Source organism: Macrotis lagotis, chromosome 4 (assembly GCF_037893015.1).
Source record: "Macrotis lagotis isolate mMagLag1 chromosome 4, bilby.v1.9.chrom.fasta, whole genome shotgun sequence".
Classification (NCBI taxonomy): Eukaryota; Metazoa; Chordata; class Mammalia; order Peramelemorphia; family Peramelidae; genus Macrotis; species Macrotis lagotis.
Genome location: NC_133661.1, coordinates 38,047,174 through 38,070,450, shown reverse-complemented (window position 1 = coordinate 38,070,450; position 23,277 = coordinate 38,047,174). Strand labels below are relative to the sequence as shown.

At 36.8% G+C, this 23,277-nt stretch overlaps 1 protein-coding gene across 1 annotated transcript in view; it reads right to left on the bottom strand.

The window, feature by feature from the left end:
• Positions 1-23,277, bottom strand: part of GRID1 (glutamate ionotropic receptor delta type subunit 1) — a 1,019,672-nt gene that overhangs the window by 265,221 nt on the left and 731,174 nt on the right. The window contains exons 6-7 of the mRNA XM_074236323.1: positions 13,299-13,460; positions 11,871-11,990 (exon numbers count right to left, since the gene is read on the bottom strand). Of these exons, the coding sequence (XP_074092424.1) occupies positions 11,871-11,990; positions 13,299-13,460 (282 nt within the window). The remainder of the gene's footprint in view (positions 1-11,870; positions 11,991-13,298; positions 13,461-23,277) is intronic.

The following is a 23,277-nucleotide window of genomic DNA, read 5'->3' as shown; positions in this document are numbered from 1 at the left end:
CCTAGCTGCCCCAAAACTTAATATGTTTTGCCAAAGCTGACTCTTTTTGGTAAATACAAAAATAATCCAAATTTTCTATTTTCAGTGCATTCTTCATGCCCACTAAACTAGTGATTTCTAATTTTTTTTAATTATACATGTATTGGAGCAGCTAGGTGGTACAGTGCATAGACACCAGCCCTGGAGTCAGGAAGATCTGAGTTCAAATCTGACTTCAGACAATCATTACCTAGATGTGGGACCTTGGGCAAGTCACTTAACCCCATTGCCTTGCAAAAAAACAAGAAACAATAAACAAAAAATTATGTATGTATCCTTAAAAGCAAACATACAAACAAGTAAATTCAACATATATCACAAAATGTATACAGCAACTTATTCAAAAATTATATAATGCACCTCTTTAAAATGGTATACTTGGCAATATAATACAAAGAGACAGCTGATGATAATGATGATTGTCTTTCATTCTCCAAGAAAATCTTGACATCAGGGAGATGATGGCACGACAAATACATGAGTTGGATTTGAGTGCGAGGGTCTTTGCTAAATCACCAGCTCATAAATAGTGGTACAGTGAATAGAGTACTGATGTAGAAATCAAGAGGACTTGAGTTCAAATGCAACCTAAGGCATTAAGTATCCGTCCTTGAGCAAGTCACTTAATCTGTGAATAACTGTTTCCTCATTTACAAAATGGGAATCATAGCACCTATCTCCCATGGATGGTGTGAGGATCAAATAACAAATTATTTGTAAAAAGATTTAGAATAGGGGCAGCTAGGTGGCACAGTGATAGAGCACTGGTCCTGGAGTCAGGAGGACCTGAGTCCAAATCCAGCCTCAGACACTTAATAATGGCCTAGCTGTGTGACCTTAGGCAAGTCACTTAAAACCATTACCTTTAATAAGATGAAATAAAAAAAAGTTTAGCATAGTGCCTGGACCTACGAGGTGATTAATAAATGCTTGGTCTTTTCTTCCTTACAGACACAATAATAGAACTTTTTTACAAAGTATGAGATAAAGCGTGAATAGCATGTGATAGTAGAGTCCATAAGAAGCCATGAAACACTTCTGAGTAAGCAGGTAACATGGTGAAGAGCTGCATTTTAGGAAAATCACCTTGACAGTTCTGTGAAAAATTGGAGTGGGGAGAGACTTCAACAGTGGACAACAATTTAAATGCTTTTATAATAGTCCAGGGAAAAGGTGATAAAGGTCTGAACTAGAGAAATTATTATAAAGAGAAAAGGTGATAAATGTCAGATATATGGAAGAAGAGATAAGATTAGGCAATTGATATGATGTGTTAGCTGACTGAAAGTGAAAAATCAAGGATGACCCTGAGGTTGTGAATCTGGTTGTCTAGAAAGACGGTGGAGCCCTGCACAGTGATAAGGAAGTTTGGATTCTGGGAGAAAGTTAAGGTAATATGATCTATCATATAGATATCAATCTCTTCATGCTGAAAGAAAAAAAAAACCAAAAGCTTAGAAGCAAAAGGTAGAATTCTTTCTCACAAGTTAATGATCAAAAGGCTGTTTGTTCCACAAGGGATACCCAAAGCAGTCACAAGGTGAACTTCATAGAAAGGTGAGCTAGAAATGCTCAAGTAGGGGAAGGAAGAATTTCTCATTTTTTAAAAAAGTAAACACATATTTATTTTTCTCTTTCTAAAGTAACAAGATAGAAGGAAAGAAGGTGAAGTGGGGAGGGGAGAGAATAGGAGACAGAGAGACAGAAAAAAACAACAGAAAGACACAGAGAAAGGAGAAGGAGGAGGAAAAAGAGGAGGAGGAAATGAGGAGAGATAAAGGGAAAACCATTGTGACAAATATGTAGTCTAGCAAAACAAATTCTTAATTTTGAAGGGATGGTTTTCCCAGTGTTACTTGGATTATGGCTGCTGTGTTTGCCTGCATCTAGATTAGCTATAAGTGTTTTGAATGAATAATGCCCAGCTCAGAGAGTGTAGGTGGGAGTTTCCTAAACTGGGAAGGCAGAAGGGTTGCTGTCTAAGGGTAGATATGGCCATATTGGAGATAAGTCCCAAAATTGGTTATTATTGGAAAGCTAGATGGGGACCCTTTTTTCTGCCTACCTACTGGGTGATAACATTCCACTTATGAGTAGGTAAAGGACTCCTGAAACCTCCATCTACCACCTAAATATAATTATATAATATCAAACAAGTTAGGTCATTATCAACTAGACAATGTGGCAAGTCAGCACAGATGAGCACAGAGTCCTTTAGTCTCATCATGTCTCACACATACACACACACACACACACACACACACACACACACACACACTCATTGAACTCTACATTAAAGAAATTCCTAAGGACAACAATTCTATCACTCAGAAGGGAAATTTTAGCCTTGTCTGTCTTCTCCAAAAAAAATGGTCCATATAATAGTCATAAGAGAACCTAAAACTTTGCTCCCCTCCCCTTAATGAAAGTCTTGAGTCATATCATTTGTTTCTATCTTCAATGGTAGAAATTGCTTTTGCAAAAAGGGTTATGAAATTGATTTTGGAAAATAGCCCTCCCCCCAAGAATGTTAATTAAAGAACTAGTTCGTTCCTATCCCTTTATTCCGATATATTTACTTTATATAGTTGCCTATGTTGAATTAAGCTTCCTGAAAGTGTTCATATCTAGACACTCTGATCCCAATACTCAGAAACATACATACAGAGAATTCCTCCATCCATCCTTCTTCCCCCTTTACATGCACAAACCCATACACACACACAGACACACACAGACACACACACACACAAATTCCTTCCTCCCCTTCTCCCTTTCCCCTTTCTTTTCTTTTTCCTCCTCCTCCTCCTCCTCCTTCTTCTCTCTCTCTCTTTGTGTTTGTCTGTCTTTCTCTTTCTCTATCTCTCTGATTCTTCTTCCTCTATCTCTTTTCCCCCTCTACACACACACACACACACACACACACACACACACACACATAACATGCCTAGACCCAGAAAGACTAGAAATTCACTTGACTACATGTTGCCACCATGGAAGAGGCTTCAGATATGCCATCTGGGGCTAAAAACCTTAACACTTAGTCAATGTCCTATCACCAAGCACTACTGTTGTATTTCATCTAAGTATGGTACTGAAGCTTCCTAAAGATATATGATATGAGGGTCTTTGGAGCAGACTAATATAGTTCCACTTTCAGCTAGCTGATTTCTTGCTAGTTCAGATAGTTTTGAAAGCTCCTGGCCTAAGGAGCATGGGATAAGCTGTGTTTCTATAACAAAGCTTGGCTGAGATTTCACATGAGAGTGTTAGCAGTGCATTTTAAAGAGAGGGGGGAAAGCTGGAAACTTCTCCTGTGGCAATCACTGAATACTGAACAGTTATCACTTCGTTAAAAATGAACTGTGCTCAGCAAATTTCCTGGCATGGAACACTGAGGGGGCTTATTTATTGTTCTTGACAAAGTAAGTTTTTATTAAAAATAAAACTTGACAGATGAGGGATGGAAGACAATCCTTGGATATACAGAAGAGGCCCGGAGCATCCCTTTACTCCCAAAGTATTGGAAAGAGGGGTATGGAAAGTAGCAAAACACGTCTTTGAAATTGGACCCGAGCAAAGGCTAGAGATCATGGACTTAGAGAATTTGGAGAGAATTGGAAAAGACTTTAAGATCATCCAGTAGAATTCTCAAAAATATATTGTTGAGGAAACTAAGATATGGAGAAATGAAATGAATTATCAAAACTCATAAAAATCATGAGAGTTACAGGTCAATTCAAATCCACATTTTCCAACAACAAATGAAATTTCATATCCACTATATCACTAAAAGTGCTGGTGAATGCAGAGTTATAACACATGTGTAGTACAGCAACTCACAGATCTGGAGAAAAGAGACCAGAGAAGTAATGATGTCTGAACTTCTAATTCAACAGATAAAAACCTGAGGCTTAGAAAAGTGAAATGAATTGCCCAAGATCACACAGGTAGCAAGCGTTAGAAGTAGATTTTTCCTCTGATTCCTAGAGCCCCTGTTCTTTTTGCTCAATGGATCCTGGAGAAAAACCTAAATATAGGAGAAAGGGAACTCTCTGGTACATTCCAAAATGGTCTTCTCTTCATGACCATTCTATAGACTAATTCTTTGATTTTCCTTACGGTACAACCACTCTGCAGGCCCCACTTTTTTTTTAAAAATAAGTAAGAGGAGGGAATTGGATTAAACTATATTTAGGACTATTCCAGTACAAACATGAACTTATTTTAGCCCCCCCCCCCACTAAATCTATTGCAATGAAAAGTAAGATAGCACATTTTGGAATAGTAGAAAGAATGCTGTCCAAGGTAGCAGACAAAACTGGGTGGAAGTCTCAGACCCACCATGTATTCTCTGGGTCACCTTAGCTGAGCAAGTCAAATTTCTTCTGTTGGCCTGAGTTTCCTGATCTATGAAATGGGGTTATTGGATTCCTGAAGTAACTTCCAGTTCTGCTACTCCTGATTACTCCCTCCACCTGAATGTTTGTGGGTCAGCAGCATTGATACTAGCTTTAAATGTACATAAAGCTTTCTACTTAATTTGGAATGACCTCTTCAAAATCTTCTTTTCCTCACTATCACAAACTCAGTCTCTCTCTCTCTCTCTCTCTCTCTCTCTCTCTCTCTCTCTCTCTCTCTCTCTCTCTCTCTCATCTCTTTGTCCTGCTGTTTTTTTGATTCTGTTTCTGTCTCTGTATATGTCTCTCTTTGTGTCTCTTTCTCTCCTTTCCTCTCTTTTCCTCTCCTCTCTTTTCTTCTCCTCTTCTCTACTCTCCCATTCTTTTGTGAACTGAACTGAGAAGAATCTAACCATCTTACCTTGGTTCAGAAAGTGGTATTGAGTTGAGTATACTCTTAGATAATAATATTTTAGTAGAAAATAGGTCAATTGCAGTTTGGAGAGAGATTTGTTCAAAAGAAATGATCATTGACACATACAGAAATAAAAGAAACTACTCCTTACAGTAATAGTCTTTAATAAAGAGTAATTCAGATAATAAATAAACAAACAAAAAACTACAAGTTTAACAGGTTGGAAAGGGTTAGAGTCAGCATAAAATACAAGTGAAAACAGTCCCAGAAACAAACAGCAACTCCCACAAGAATAATCTGGGACAAAGGAGACCAAGAGGTTTGGGATGGATAGTAACCATATTATACAGTCATTTGAAAGAACCAGGATGTTTCACTTGGAGAAATTTTATGAGGGGTATAAAATATCAAATTTTATATAAAAAATGTTTCTGCAAGTATCTCAGGGATAGACTAGAAATGAGGTTTCATTGATATTACCAGAGTAACAAACTCCCTCCCCCAAGTAGGTTGGCATCTTATCAGCAGCTTCAAATCTTAGAGATTTGCCCAGAGCATTGAAAGGTTAAGGAGCTATATATAATCATAAGAAAAAATTCTCCAAATCAATATTGATTAGAGAAATGCAAATTAAAACAATGAGATATCACCTCACACTTATCAGATTGACTCAGATGACAAAAAAGGAAAATGATCATTGTGGGAAAAGTTGTGGAGGATTAAGACATAGATACATTGTTGATGGAGTTGTGACGTGGTCCAACTTTTCTGGAGAGCAATATGGAACTATGCCCAAAAAGCAATAAAACTGTTCATTCCATTTGGCTCAGCCATTCCAATTCTAGGTCTATAGCCATAAGAAATTATAAAAAATGGGAAAAGTCCCACATTTCCAAAATATTCATGGCAATTCTTTTTGTAGTGGCAAAATATTGGAAACTGAAGAGATGCCCATCAACTGGAGAATGGTTAAACAAGTTATGATACATTAATATTATGGAGTACTATTGTTCTATAATAAACTATAAATGGTCAGACTCCAGAGAATCATGGAAGAAATTACAGGATCTGATGCTGAGCAAAGGGAGCAGAACCAAGAGAACAATGTACACATTAACAGCAACATTGTGGACTGATCAACCCTGAAGGATGCAGCTCCTCTCAGTAGTTCAGAGTTAGGACAACCATATTAGGACAATTCTATGCACATCCAGAGGAAGAAAAATAAAATAAAGCAAAAAAAAAAAAACAACCAAAAACCCCCTTCAGAATCTGAACACTTCATAAAAATATCTCTTATGCATTACTTTCTCTTAATTCTAATTCCTCATATCAAAAATGACTATCTGTAAACATGTTTAGCACAAATTTACATATACAATATTAACCTGACTGTTTGCTGCTGAGGGGAGGGGGATGGGAAGGGAGGGAGGAAGGAAATTTTGCAACTTAGAAATATACATATGAATATGAATGAATGTTGAAAATCTTTCAGAACATTTCTTTAAAAAACAAAAAAGAAAAGAAGGGTTAAGGAACTTTGTTAACTCATATAACAAATGTGAGTCATATGAGGGACTGGAATTCAACTTTTCTTGGCCTTAATGTCAACTCCCTATTCACTACATAAAAAAGTCAATTTTAGAAATTCTGATGTAAACAGAAATTCTCCTTTTAATCTTCCTTCAGTGTTCTCCCCTAACAAAAATCAACTAATTGTTCAAATTTCTCTTGGGCTGTTTCAGATAGAGGAGAGTAAAGAAAAGGGGATAATATTTTAAAAAGGAAAGAGGAGAGGAGAGGAAAAGAAAAAAGGAAGAAAAGGAGAAGAAAAGGGAGGAGAAAGGGAAAAGAAGAGGAAAGGGGCAGAAAGGGAAAGCAAATCTTCTAGCACAGAAAACCAGGAATTTTACAAAAATATTCCCAAAGGGCTGGAAAAAGCCTCAAAGGAGCAGTACTAGATCAAGTTCAGCTAAAACCACCATAGGTGGTGTGTCAGACACATCATCTCTAGGCACAGTGACATTTTATGACTTTTCCCCTCCAAGAATTCAGAAAGTTTCAAGTGGCAAAGTTAGTGGTAGTGAAAAATAAAAGTCATGGCTTCTAATTTTCAGTGTAGGATTCTCTGCTCAAGTCAGCGTTCCTGGGATAAGATCATCTGATGTCCAATGTCCATCCTCCTCCCCAGCCTCCCTTCACTGAACTCTCCCTTTCTGGGGAGTTAGTGCTGATTTTTTCAGTTGCTTGATGCTACTTAATCTTAAATATCTAGGGTGAGCCATTCTTCCAGCCGCTTTCCTTTGGTGTCATTATTTTTAATCCATTCTTTTGTTTCCTGATTTTAAATTAATCTCACTGGTTTAAATATTATAGAAGCTAATGTGCAAGAGTTATCTCTCATTATTAATTATTCTTTCACTGCAAGGTCTTCTCACTTATCAACAAATAATATTTCTGATTCTTATCCAGTTTACAAGACTGTTGTAGTTTTCATTTACTTTCATTCATCTGTTGTTTGTAGTCTTTTTCATTTGTAATTTATACTGTTAATGGAAGTGATCACTTCCATTCCCCTTTCTATCCTCTAAAGACATAATGTCTTTTCTCTATCTGCTCTATCCTTCTGTTTTCTCTCTTCTCCAAGTGGCAATCAATTTGAATACTGTTTCCCATTTCTGATTTGTCTTCCCTCTCCTCTATTATCTCTCCCTCTTCCTACTGTTATAGTATGAGACACTTAACTGAAATAAGCCTAGCTCATCTCAAACATAAATCCTCATTCAGTGTCTCCAGTTTCTTCATTTACCCTCACAACTTGTGAGAAATATAATCATCTCTCCTTGATTCATTCTGAAATTACACAGATTCTTTTTCTGCTAGTTTTTTTAATATACCTTTTCTTAAGTGATAAACATGTGATACCATAGTCTATGCTGTTCAGTTCATTTCTGATAACTTCTCAGTGTTGATAAGCTTGCTAAGCTACCATATAATGAATAGACCATGCGATTGTGAAAGGAGGATTTTTGAAAATGACAAAAAAAAAATACAACTTAGAATAAAATCCACTCTGAAATCAGCTTCTCCTCCAACTCAATTACATTCAGATATCCTGCTCTGGGAAGAGAGAGAGAGAGACACACATTCTAACTCCCATTGGTTTCAGGGTCTTTGATGAGTGTTTCCTTGGTAACGGTGGAAAGCCCAGACACTTGAAACAGGAAGTGGAGAGCAAATGTTGCTAGGCCTCTCTTGGGTTCCCAGAGTGGCAACCAGCATCTTTGGGAGACTGGCTTGAGTGCTCACTGTTTAGGACAGCCAGTTTTAAATGGAAGCCCAACTATTTAGCCCAGGTTCATCCACCTGATTAGAGGAGGCAATTGCCAGTGACCATTCCCCATCCCTTTATTGGCCTCCTTCCTAACGGCTACCTCTGAGAATCTCAAACTTCCATGAATATTTAGCTCAAGTGTCATCTCCTGCAGGAGGTTTCTCTCTACCTCTCCAGTGTTAGTGATTTCCCCTGTTAGGTTTTCTCTTATCTATTCTGTATTTATCTTGAATGTACAATGGTCTGTATATGTTGCCTTCTATATTAGAATATAGGCTCCTAATGGCAGCTTTTATTTTTAGTTTTATTTGGGGGGGGGTTCCTCCTTTCTATTTCTAGCACTTAATATAGATCTTGAGAAGGAAGTCCTTAATAAATATTTGTCTATTGATTATAACATATGGACTCTACTGCATGGAGCTGATATCATGATTTTTTCTATGTTCAAACTCATTCTCCCTTTTCACATGCTTGGATGAGATTGCTTTCGTGGCATCAATTTTCTTTTCTGTAAAAGGAGGGATTGGAACCACATGACTGCTAAAATCCTTTTTAGCGGTATAGCAAATTTTTATAATTTTCTTTTTTCCTTTACCTTCTTAGCTTCCTTTCATCTTTTCTCTTCTTTCCCTCTTTCTCTTCCTTTTTTTCCTTCTGTTCTCTGTCAATCTCTATCTTTCTCTCTGTGTCTTCCTGTGCATCTTTCTACATCTCTGTCTGTTATCTCTGTCTACTATCTCTCTCGCTCTCCCTGTCTCTGCCTTTGTCTCTCTCTGTCTTTCTGTCTCTGTTTCTGCCTCTGTCTGTCTCTGTCTCTCTGTCTTTCTCTGTATCTCTCTCTCTCTCTCTCTCTCTCTCTCTCTCTCTCTCTCTCTCTCTCTCTCTCTCTCTCTCTCTCTCTGTCTCTGTCTCTCTCTGTCTCTCTCTCTGTCTCTCTGTCTCTCTCTCTCTCTCCACTCTAAACTCCATCCCTCAGTGGAGCTCTAGACTAATCAATTCATTCTTCAGAAGTCAGCTGAGCTCCATGAGGATTAATTTTCTTGTTCAAATGGATCTTAAAACACAAGTATAGAATGACAGAGAGGGTTTGAGCCCAGGTCCTCTGACGTAATTCAATGATTCTATAGTTCAGTGCTTTAGAGCCAATCCCATACTGGTTTTCACATCAATCAGAATTAGGGGGAAGATTCACAATGGACTCCAGAGATCTGAGGTGCCATGGTCACCCTGCAGTCACATTTGAGGAATTGTTCTCATGTCATCATCAGTCATATTAAGAACTTCTCTTTTCTATAAACCACTTCTCATGAGGAAATGACAACACAGATGAATTTCTGATCTCCCTTGATAACACCACCAATCTCTTACATCATAATTCAGTCCACTAATTCCTGATAATCCTATGATAACATAATTCATTAAAATAAGAGCTAGTAATCATTACCCTGAGTTTTTATGGTTGCTGAATATTTACTAGATCATTTCTACTAATTTTCCTGAGATCAGATGGTTGCCCCAGAAGTTCTGTTATTAAACTCATTCCTTCCTATAACTGTGACCATCATCCACTATTCCTAAAATTCTCATAATTCAAAACTCCCTTCCTTGGGTACTACTCCCTTCTATGTGGTGTCTAACCATATATAACCTATTTGAAAGCAGGGACTGTCTTCCATTTTGTTTTTATATCCTTAGCATATAACTCATGGTAGATACTTAGTGAACATTTAATCATTCATTTATTCATTCATTCATTCATTCATTCATTCATCTATCTATTCTACGTTGATGATTCTACCTTTCTTTCCCAGTTAAAAACAAAATGTCCAATGCAGCTAATTTAGCAAAATTCTGAAAAATCTACTGATATGTGTTATGAAGCCTTCAATTTCACACCACAAAATCAGCTTGGAACATTTTTCATATCACCATAAACATAATCAACAAACTGTATTAATCGGCACTTCATAAGTATTTTCAGCCTTTCTACCTGCTTTCTGCCACCTGCCATCTAATTGTTCCTGTTCTGCAAAATAATTTACATATAAATCTTAGCTCTTTAATCACCCAGTCTTCCCCTTCTTGTCTATCACATTCTCTGAATTCTAGTCCAAACATAGATTGAAAAGGAATAAGAGATTTGGTGAACCTGTACACAGCTATGTGCACAAATATGGATATATTACTGGCACTGTACTAGAAAAACTTTATTTTGAGCTACAATCTGGTGCCAATCTGGTCTGAAGATAATATTTTAATGCTGGTAATTGAAACCCACTCTCTACAAGTCACAATATTTCTAGAATATAGTGCTGGGTTTATACTGGTGTCTATTCAATATTCCTTGGTCTCAAGGGAAGTTTCTCAGGCAGCCCACCTCAACTCAGTCAAAATATGAGAAAATAAAGTGAGCCCATTTGCTTATTGGAATCAAGTTTCCATAATGTAAGAAGGAAATATATCAAGGAATATCAAAACTGGATAGGCAGAGCTTGGATAAAAATCTAAGGGTCTTGAGGTGAGAAGCCATGAAGTTTTGTTTGTTTTTTTAAGATCTAAGATGTAGCCCTACCTCTGACACATAATTAACCTTTTCTATTAGACTATATTATCCATTAAGTCAGATTTTTTTGCTGTCACTTCTAAGTATCTCCTTTCTTCTCTTTCTTCCTCTCCTTTTAAATGCCTTCTTGCTAGTGGAAGAGGCAACTGGATGGAGATGACAGAGATCTAAGTTTTAAATACAGGAAGATATTGGGTCCCCAAACTGTCTTTTTCAAGTATCAGATAAGCAACCTTGAGTCAGTTACTTAAACTGCCAGTACTATAGGCAATTCTCTAAGTCGATGAGAGTTTACCAATCCATTCTAGGAGGAGTTTCCTCACCTGACAGAGCCTGGAACCATTGAAATCATCATCCAGTCTGATCTCTATCTTGCATGCTGCTTCTCTCCACCCCAACACCAACCACTTGAAAGACTTAATACTCCTTTTAAACACCCTTCTTTTGAAACACAAGGTTGGAACTCTAGGTATAGATAGAAATGTTTTCTTTGATATTCAAGGAAAGAGGACACTCTCAAGAGCTGTATACCAACATGAAGACACCAACTTTTGAAACCCCTTTCCTTATACAGACAGATGTGTGCCTGCCAGGGTGAATATATTTGGGCAGGTAAAATGCAAATGTAAGAAGGTGTCTTTGTAGGATCCATTATATATATATGCCCCTATGCCCATGTATTTATCTATGTATATACATGTGGAGAAGAGTATGAATGTAAGTATAAGAAGCTTGTGTAACTTGATGTGGCCATTTATTTTTTAAATTGTTTACTGATTAGAACAAGTTTCTTCAACTAAATCAGTTATAAGTCTCTAGAAAAGAAACAGCTAGACTCTGTCCCAAACTCTATTTGATGCATGCAGAGAAAATGCATTACAAAATACTTTTTGCTTGCTTACTGTCCCTAGGCATTGCAGTTGCCATCTAACATAAAGTATGAATGCTTCATTATGAGAGAAATAGTAAGACACTCTTTCCACACTAATTAAACCTTGCACAGCAGGCAGGAAAATACCCCACAAAACTCTGATCTCTGTTTCCATCTTTCTATTGCATTCTCTCTGTCTAGAATATTATTCTTCAAGTGGTGAATAATGGATATTTTAGTGGACCTACCTTGCGCATGTCTTTGCCAAAGGTCTCGCTGTAAGTAGTGCCAAGAATTTCAAACTGGACATAGGGATTGGAGCTGTCTTCTCGGAACTCCATCACCCCTGTGAGGCCAGTGATGTGGCCCTGCCAAAGAGAGTAGAAAACATCATTTCTATAGGACCAGAAGGAAAAGGAAATGGGCAAGAATGTTTCTCGTCTAAGGTATATTAAGAACCTTATAGACAGAAGAAAGGAAAATAGCTTGAAGAGACTTGAATAATAGTGAAGGATCTTCAATAAGTAATACCATATTTTGTAACTTAGGACTTTTCCAACTGAGTTGCAGCTGAAACCTTCCATGCATCGTGCTATCTCCTGCATTAGAATCTGAACTCCTCAAGAACAAGGTCAGTCTTGCTTTTCTGTTTGTATCTTCAGTATCATATATATATATAATTGGAAATAATCTCTTCATTCATTCATTCATTTATTTATCTTACTGATTTAGTGAAGTCCAGGGTTAAGCTCAGAGACCTTCACAAAGGGCCCAATTTTATTTAGGGCAATAACTTCAATGAAGTCATCTGGATTTCTGAACTTAGAAACTATAAGTAATGCTAACTCATTGGTCTAGCACTTTTCTCAGATTGTGACATTGGTAAGAAATCTATGGTTAAATTGAAGAAAAGACAAATCATAGCTCTGATCCCCCAACCCTGAGTATTCTGATTGTCTTTTCATTTCATAAGACATTTCCCAGATATCCAAGAAGCTATAAGAAAGGTATTTCCCAACCTCAAAGCAAAGCATAAAAGGACAGGGAAATCACACTCCAGTACTCCCAATCCTATCACTTTCTCCCCTTGAATAAATTTCCTCCAGTAAGGATTCCCAGCTCTTCATCAATATGCCAGTTGATTCAAACTGACACCAGTACATTTTCACTGTTATTGAAACCCTGAGAAATTTATTGAAGATAAAAATCCAAACACTGTAGATTTCCCTAAATACTCTTTCACAATTTCTAAAAGCCAAATCACTTTAACAAGTCTTCTGTGGATTCTCCAATTCACTTCTAATCTAACTTACTGGGTTTGCTTCCATCAGAAATTCATAAGATATCTCAGCATATAGAGCAGTCTGAGTTGCCCTACCCTAGATACACATTTCCATTTTATTAACACACCACATTGCCAAGTTCCAAGAATTAGTTTTCATGATGGCATCAACTTTTATCCAGATTAAAATCAAAATTGAGTTAGAGGGTAATAGGAAACTAGAGAATTTCCTACATGACACTCAACCACTAAAAAGTAGTCATCTATTCCAGGACCTTCCTCCATCCAGAAGGATTAATCTTAGAATAGAAGGGAAAATATATTTTCTCATCCCCACACCCTCAAGAAATGGTGCCCAGTCATTTCTATGAAATAGGCATTTCCCAATCAGTACCTTCTTGATTGTATCCAACATGGATCGGCCCCCATTCCAAGGTTTGGTGGATTTCCGCATACAATTCAGGCTTGCCATGCTATGCCACTTCCTATCTTCTAGTTTTCGATGGAAGGCATTTGCCAGCATCAATACACTGTCATACAGGTAGAGGTTAGATACCTGCAAAATTTTTTTAAAAATAATAGAATCATTTCAATGATACACTTCTAGAGAGAATGTGAGAAAGATGATCAAAGACATATACCTCATCCTCATTTATTGGTCAACTTATTCTAACACTTTAATTTATAAATTGAAAGCTGAAAAGGGAACCCTAAAAGTTATTAGAATACATCTGGAGTGGGAGGGGACTGATCAAACCTTCAATTTTGGAGATGAAAACTGAGACTCAAAGAGGTTAGGTGATTTGCTTAAGATTACATTGGCATGGGGAGGCTAGGTGGCACAGTGGATAGAGCACTGGTGTTGGAGTCAGGAGTACCTGAGTTCAAATCCAGCATCAGACACTTAATAATTATTTAGCTGTATGGCCTCGGGCAAGCCACTTAACCTCATTGCCTTGAAAAATCTAAAAAAAAAAAAAAAAGATTACATTGGCAGCAAAGATCAGACCCCAAATTTGAACCCAGGACCTCTGACTCCAAATATAATTGATTATTCTATAATAGCACATATGGAAAACTAGAATCCAACACACTTTCATGTATAGATCAGGCTTCAGTGATGGTAGTTGAGTCACCACCAACCAGAGCTCCATAAGCCTAAGGAAATGGCACATAGGCTTGGCTGCCTCTCACCCTCACTGCCAACCCTGCAGACACTAATTGGCAACAGCCTCACTGGCTGTCTGCAGAGCAGCCTGAAAGTGAAAAGAAACACATTACTTGTCACCAAGCTTCCTAGAGGGAAAACAGTTTATGAATACAAAATGGTAATAAAAAAACAGCGATCAGTTGAGTGCTTAGAATGAAGGCAGCCTATTCCATCCCCGAACAGATATAGTCCTGGCATGCCCACTCCCAAAACCAATTCAAGCAATCTTAGTGAGTAGGAGGGATATCCAGTTCTGCCTACCAGTGCCAGTCAAATTCCAGGAAGTACCAATAAAGAAATCCGACAGATAAGACCTGGTGATTCTTTCAGTGTTGTTATCCAAAGATGTGGGACAATGAAAAGGAAGGAAGGAAGGAAGGAAGGAAGGAAGGAAGGAAGGAAGGAAGGAAGGAAGGAAGGAAGGAAGGAAGGAAGGAAGGAAGGAAGGAAGGAAGGAATGTAGGGGAGAGAAAGAAGAGTAGAAGAAAGGAAAGAAGCAACAAAGAAAGAAGGAAAGAAGGAAGAAGATAAAAAAGAAAGGAAAGAAGAAAAGACAGAGGGAAGAAACAAGGAATTAAGAAATGAAGGAAAAAAGTAAGGTACAAAATTATGTTTCCTGTCATCATCCCCTGACAACTTCCACCTGTTTTTCTAGTTCTCTCTTCTTAAGTTAAACTGAAAGTTTAATCCTTCTTCCGATTCACAGTCTTTCAACTACTTGAAGGCAGCTACATGCCATCCCACTCAATTTCCTCTTCATCACACAAACATCCCCAGTTCCTTTCATGATTCTCATATGAAGTCCCTCTGCTCTCCTGATGGTCTCCTTCTTGAGGCTATGGAATCTACTTAAAACATACTTTCAAACTGTGAAACTTCGAAATGAGCACAATGTTCTAAATGAAGCTTGACATGAGAATGAGCAAAGGAAATGTTATAGCCATGCTTTGGAAACTGATGGAAATGTGAAGAGGAGGAGAAAGAGGAGGAAGAAAAGGAGGAGTTTTGCACTTATTTTTGCTATTTTTCTATTGTTGCTGCTGCCCAGATGTTCAACCTTCCAGGACCTCCAGATCTTTCTGTCTTAGGAAACCTATGGCTTTCTATTTACCTTGAAACTGAATCTTATATGTGTTTTTTCCCCTTTTAATTAGAATGAGTTCCTTGGAAGGAGGGATTGTACAGATTTTCTATTTTTGTCACCAATGCTTAACATCATGCTTGTACAGAGGAAACACTTAATAAATGATTTTTTCTCATTTATTCTATGATGATGATAAGTATTGCTTCACTTAATTAACTTGAGGATGTGACTCTTCTTTCTGGAAGGTTTATGATTACCAGATATACACACCTACCATAAAACCATACAAATCAGCAACAACTGTATTCATCTTCCACAGGTTGGTGGTTATGGTGGATAGAATGACAGGCAGAGTTAGGAAGACTCATTTTCCTGTATTCATTTGTGACCTCAGAAAATAACGATCTCTATAACCAAGTGCAAATCACTTCGTGTCAGGCATGATTAAATAGCAAGAATATGGAAGCAAGAAAATAACCAACTGAAAATATCTTAGGAAATAAAGTCAACTAAAATTAAGAAGATCATTCTTGGTTACTCATGGACATAAGCAAAATTGCCCACAAGTGGCCATTAAATATACATATTTTCAAAGCTTCATAGGCCAAAAATAATTTTGCGATGGTAAAGAAATGATAGTGAAATGCAGGAAGGAATGTTCCTCTTCATCACTTTTACATTTTCCCTCAGAGGGAGGATATACTATTATCTTGCCAGTCCAATGAAGCATCTTTCAGGTCTCTATTCAGCTGCTATTCAGTGGACCTCAGGTGCTGACAGAGAATACAGTTGTTGCAACTCTCTGACTTACTATGCAAAGGAGTAGATGAAAAATGGGCTAAGGGTAAGAGCAAAAAGTTATTCTGTGCCTTCTGCCAGTGCCCAGGAAGAACTGATTCTCCTCTCCTGTGAATCTTTCAAATTTTGGCATCTCTGGTACCTAAATAATTCACCATAATTATACCTCTCCAAAAAAGATTAAACTCCATAATATTGGTAGTCCTTGAGTTCTGTCAAAATTAAAACTACTTAAGGTTTGTTCTGTTTAAAAATATATATGAATTAAAAAAAAACCACTATCAAGAATAAATCGAAAATGGTTTTTCTCTCCAGTAACTTCACAAAATTCTTCTGTTTATCTGAATTATTCATTCAACCAACAGTCGATGTAGTCATTGATTCACATGGTAATCACATTTGATGATCTACTTGATCTCCTGTACACACTAAGTAACCTGTACCAAATGTAATTTCAAGGAGTCGTACTTATAGAAATCTCTTCTATAATGGATTAAGGGGACTGAGTCATAATTAGTGATTTAAAAATACATGAGTACGTAGAGGTCTGCAATTAAAAGTATAAAACAGGACTTGAGTCACAACAAGCCATAGGAAACTCTTCACCCTCCCACAAGTCTGCCTGTGTGGATGAGATACCACATTTAATTTCAGTAAAAACATGTCTTCTAGAATGTTCTTTATGCATTTTCTCCTATAAGAATTTGACAAAGTGCTAATCTTAGCTAGTAGTTGGCCTTATTTGAGCCATTTGCTTGCTCAAGAAGCTCCAGGGACTCCATTTTTTTGTGGTTACTGTTGCTGCTATTGCTGTTGTTATTCAGTCATTTCAGTCCTGCCTGATTCTCATGATCCTATTTGGGGATTTTCTTGGCAAAAATACGGGTGTGGTTTGCCATTTTCTTTTCTTTGGTTTTTTTTTTTTTGTTGTTGTTGTTTTTACCAGTCATTTTTGGCAAGATTTGGAATTTTACATTTTTCTCCCTCCCCCTCTCTCCCTCTCCCTGTCAGAAAGCAATCTAATATAGGCTCTACATTTATAACCATGCTAAACATAGAGCTGTATTGATCATGATGTGAGAGAAAAATCAAATTCAAATGGAAGAAAGAAAACAGAGAGAAAATAAGAGACATAAAAATAAGAAATCTTTTAAAAACTGAAGATAATAAGCTCTGGTCTTCATTTAAACTCCACAGTTCCTTCTCTGGATATGGATGGTAATTTCCATCACAAGTGTTTTAAAATTGTCTTTGATTATTGTATTGCTGCAGTGAACAAGTCCATCATAGTTTATCACCACCCCATGTTGTTAGCGTGTATAATATTCTGCTTCTGCTCAATTCACTCTGCATTAATTCATCAAGTCTTTCCAGGTTTTCTGATATCTCATCCCTCATGATTTCTTGTAGAACAATAGTGTATCTATCATATATGTGTGTGTACGCATACATATATATATACATATATATATATATATATATATATATATATGACAATTTGATCAGTCATTCCCCAATAGATGGACATACCCTCAATTTCTAATTCTTTGCCAATACCAAAAAGAGTTACTCTCAATGTTCTTGTACAGTTAGGATTTTCACCCTTTTTATGATTTCTTCAGGATATAGACAAAGTAGTGGTATTGCTTAAGCAAAGGATACACACAGCTCTTTGTACTCAATTCCAAATTGCTCTCCAGAAAGTTTGGATCAGTTTACAACTCCACCAACACTGTACTACAGTCCCAGTTTTACCATATCCCCATCAACATTGATTATTTTCCTTTCTAGTAATATTGGCCAGTCTGAAAGATATGAGGTGGTACCTCAGAGATTTTTCATATGATTATAGATACCTTTGATTTCTTCTACTGAGAATTGTCTTTCCCTATCTTTTGATCATTTATCAGTTAAGGATTGACCTTTTTTTGGAAAATTTGACTCACTTTTCCATATAATTTAGAAATGAGACCTTTGTCAGAAACATTAGTTGTAAAAATGTTTTTCCAATTTACTACATTCCTTTTAATCTAAGTTGAAGTGGTTTTGTTTCTGCAAAAATATTTTTAATTTATTGAAATCAAAATTATCCAGCTTTTTAAAATAATGTTCTCAATCCTTGTTTTGGTCATAAACTACTCCCCTTTCTGTAGAACCCATTGATCAACTATTCTTTATTCTCCTAATTGGATTATAATAATGATAACAATTATCATCATCATCATCATCATCATCATCATCATCATCATCATCATCATTCATGTCTAAATCCTGCACTGGTTTAAATCCTATTTTTGTATAGGGTATGAGATGTTGATCTATGCCTAGTTTCTTCCATACTATCTTCCAGTTTTCACAGCAGTTTTTTATCAGCATGAGTTTCTATCTCAGAAGTTGAAAACTTTGGTTTTATCAAATTGTAGATTACTATAGTAATTTACTGCTATTTCTTTTGTACCTAATCTCTTCCACTGATCCGTCACTCTATTTCTTAGGCAGTACCAAACAGTTTTGATCACTAATACTTTATAATATAATTTTAAATCTGGTATGACTAAACCACCTTTCTTTGATTTTTTTCCATTGCACTCTTAAGCTTGATCTTTTAATCTACTATATGAATTTAGTTACTATTTTCCCTTGCTCACTAAAGAATTTTTTTTGAAGTTTGATTGGTATACCAATGAATAAGTAATTACCTTTAGATAGAATTGTCATTTGTATTATATAAACTTGGCCTTCCCATGAGCAATTGACATTTGCCCAGTTATTTAGACATAATTTAATCATGTGAAAAGTGTTTTATGGTTGCTTTTGTATAGTTTTTGAGTCTGCCTTGACAGGTAGACTCCAGTTATTTTGTTGTATATAGTTATTTTAAATGGGATTTCTCTTTAAATCTCTTGCTGTAATATCTTGCTAGTAATTTATAGAAATGTTGAGAATTTATGTGGCTTTATTTTATATCTTGTGGTTTTGCTAAAGTTGGTATTTTTTCTAGTAGTTTTTTAGATGATTTTTCTAGTGTTCTCTAGGTATACCATCATATCATCTGCAAAGAGTAAAAGATTTTTTCTCATTACTGATTCTGATTCCTTCAATTTATTTTTCTTTTACTATTGCAAAAGCTAATGTATCTAATACAATATCGAATAAAAGTTGTGATCATGGGCATCCTTGTTTCCCCCCTGGATCTTATGGGGAATTCTTCTATTTTATCCCTATTACATATAATGTTTGTTGTTAGTTTTAATGTTTAGGAAGCCGAAATGGCACTGTGAAGGCATTCCCAGATTCTCCCCTCCAGAACCTCTAAATACCTTAAAATTATGACTCTTAACAAAATTCTAGAATGACAGAACCCACAGAAAGATGGAGTGAAACAATTTTCTGGTCCAAGAAAACTGCTGGAAGGTTCTATTCCACTGGGGTTGGAAGGGGCCATAGTGTGGCCAGAACTCTTTCAGGAACAGCCCATAGGGTGCCTGGGTCCCTGGGGGCAGTGTCTGGGTTCCTGGAAGTGAGAACACTTTATAGACCGCTTAACCCAAGGGATCACCAAGGACAACTAGGAAAGTCAGCAGAAAAACTGCTGCACCAGAGTGAGCACAGACACCAAGCCAGTGCAATGCTCAGCACAGCCCCCAGTGCAGCCCCAGTCAGGAACTGGAAACAGGCCTGTGAAGCTACCCAGTATCTGCTTCAGACCACAGACAGTAAGGGAGTATGGGAAGGACTATGGAGGTCTCTCCACTATTCCTGGAACAGGACACTGCTGCTTTGTCCAGTTTGCATTCTGGGACCCCCTACTGCAATAGTGGAGTAAGGACTATCCTTACAGCTCCAGGGAAGAGGGGAGTATTTGCAGCAGTCCATAAACTAGAGCACAGATCAGGAGTGCAGTCAGAGCCTCTCACAAGACCCTGATGGAAATGAGACCCCAGAGGGATCCAAAACCACTCAAAAGCTTGAGAAGTGCATTAAAACCAGGTCATAGGCTGAGAAAATGAATAAACAACAAAAGAAAAAGAATCTGACCCTAGATAATTACTTTGTTCACACACTCAGAAGATGAAAAGTCAAAGATGCTATATCCAAAGCCTCCAAGGGAAAATAGAAATTGGTCTCAGGTTATGAAAGAGTTCAAAAAAGATTTTGAAATAAGGTAAGGGAGATAGAGGAAAATTTGGGAAGAGAAATTAGAGCAATGCAGGAGAATCACAAAAGCTAAGTCAGAATTTTGGTGAAAGAGATACAAAAATTACCTAAGAAAACATGTTAACCAATTTAGGTCAAATGGAAAAAGCAGCCCAGAAGGGCAACAAGGAGAAGAATGTCTTAAAAGCAGAATTAGCCAGATGGAAAAGGAAATAAGAAAACACTCTCTAAGGAATACAATTCTTTCAAATGTAGAATGGCATTAAGGGAAGTTGATGACTTTGTGAGAAAACAAAAGAATGAAAAACTAGAAGAAAATGGGAAATATCTCAATTGAAAAACAGCTGACCTGAAAAACAAATCCAGAAGAGATAATTTTAAAATTATTCAGCTACTTGAAAGTCATAACCAGGAAAAGAGCCTAGATTACATTCCAAAAATATTTTGGTGGGGGAGTGGCTAGGTGGCACAGTGGATAGAGCACCGGCCCTTGGAGTCAGGAGTACCTGAGTTCAAATCCAGCCTCAGATGTTTAATAATTACCTAGCTGTATGACCTTGGACAAGCCACTTAACCTCATTGCCTTGCAAAAAAAAAAAAACTAAAAAAAATATTTTTCCAGGAAAATTGCCTTAATATCCTTGGAGCAGAGGATAAAATAGAAATTGAGGGAATCCGTCATTCACCTCCTAAAAAATCTTTCCTCCCCCACAAAAATATAGTTAAATTCTCAAATTCCCAAGTCAAAGAAAAATATTACTAACTGCCAGAAAATATTGTGATGCTACAGTCAGGATTACACAGCAGTTAGCAGTATCTACGTTAGGGGCTTGTAAGTCTTGGAATATAATATTCTAGAAGGCAAAAGAGCTTGGAATGCATCTGAGAATCAACTACCCAGCAAAACTGAACATCCCCTTTCAAGGGGAAAGAAGATGGAAATTAAATGAAATAAGGGAATTTCAAACTTTCCTATTGAAATGGCCAGAGCTGAACAGAAAGTTTGATCTCTAAATATGGGACTCAGGTGAAGCAAAGAAGGGTAGACTGGAAGGGCAAATTATGAGTGATTTATGTGTGTATTCCTGCATGGGAACATGATATTGATAACTCTATATGAATGCTATCATTTATTAAGGCAATTAGAAGGAGCATATATAGACAAGGCACAGGAGAGAGCTGTATATCATAAAGATGGAGTCAGTGAGTGATAAGGAATATACTAGAAGAATGGGAAAGGAGAGGAAGAATGGGCTAAGATATTTGATGTAAAAGAGTCAAGAAAAAAATTTCCTCAGTGAATTGGAGGAGGGGGAAGGTGAGGGGGAATGAATGAGCCTTCATTCTCATTGGAACTGACTGAGAGAAGAAATAACATACACATTTAATAGGGCATAGAAATCTATCGAACCCTAGAGGAAAAAGGAGAAAAAAGGTCTGGAAGAAAGGGACAGGGGGAAGAGAGGTAAGGTATAGGTAATGGAGGAGGGGAAAGATCATGGGAGATGATGCTCACATGCAACACACTTTTTCTTTGCAAATCAGTGGGGTTGTGGCTTGCCTGGGGTCATGTGGCTCAGTGTTTATTGGATATCTGGGGCCAGATATGGGCTTATGATCTTCTGGATCCATGGCCAGTGCTCTATCCATCGTGCCACCTAGCTGCCCCACAACATATGTTTGAGGAATGACAAAGTTAAAGGAGAGAAAGACAATAGATAAATGTGAGTGGGGAGAAATAATTGGAGGGAAATACAGTTAGTAATACCAACTATGGGAAAAGATATTGAAGTACCTTCTCTGATGGACTTATGATAATGAATGCGATCTAGCCTAAAGACAGAGCTGACAGTATATGAACACAGACTGAAGTATAATTATTTTTTTTATTTTACTCTTACTTTATTTTCATGGGGTTTTTCTGTCTTTGTGGGGTTGATGGGGATTGTGTTTGCTTTTAAAGAATAACTGTTGTTGTAATGTGCAAATAAATATTTTTTAAGAAATTAAAAAATGATGGACAATACAAGTCAATGACAAAAACGCTGAACCATGAGATTTAGACTGACTCGTTTCATGACAGAAAAAGAAATTACTACTTTAATTTGGTATACAATAGTAATAAACAAGAAATATTGAGAGAGATATTAAAAGATTGAAATTATAACTAGTTTAATTAGAATTTGAATAAATTCTTGGATTATGGATTCATAATGGGAAAAAAGGAACATGCCATTTAGAACTAAGCTTTCTAGGGTTTTCAATGGGAATGTGTGCTGTATTTTGTCAAAAATGTTTTCAACATCTATTGAAATAATCATGTGATTTGTGTCATATTTATTATTGATAGGCAATTATGCTGATAATTTTTCTAATATTGAAACAACCAGATTCCTGATATAAATCCTGTTCATTCCTAGTGTATTATACTAGTGACAGCTTGATATAATGGCTTTGCTTTTATTTTCTTTAAAATTTTTGCATCCACATTCATTGTGGAAACTAGTTTATGGAGGTATTTTCTCCATTTAGCTTTTGTACCTTCTTTTCCATTTGATAAATTCTATGTTTAAAGGAGTTGTTATCTTTTTCCATTTGACCAATTGTGTTTTTGAGGAAATTATTTTCTTTTGCCATTTATCCAATTATATTTTTAAAAAATTTTTATGCAAGGCAATGGGATTAAGTGGCTTGCCCAACACTACACAGCTAGGTAATTATTAAGTGTCTGAGGCCGAATTTGAACTCAGGTACTCCAGACTCCAGAGCAGGTGCTCTATCCACTCCGCCACCTAGCTGCCTCTATGCAATCATATTTTTAAGGGATTTGTTTTCTTCTGTCATATTTTTGTTGCAAGATGTTAATTTTCTTTAGTATTTCTTTTCTCAATTTTCCCATTTGATTTTAAAATCCCTTTCTGATCTCTTCTAAAAAGTCTCTCATTACATTCAACTTAGATCAATCCATACTATGGGAATGGTGTAAAGACTCACAAACTGCCTTCTGTGGGGGTGGGAGGGGAGGTAAGCAAGATGGGGGGGATTTAAAAAAATAATGTTAAAAACAAACAAACAAACAAATAAATAAAGTCTTTCTGGGCTGGAGAGTAATTCATATTCTCT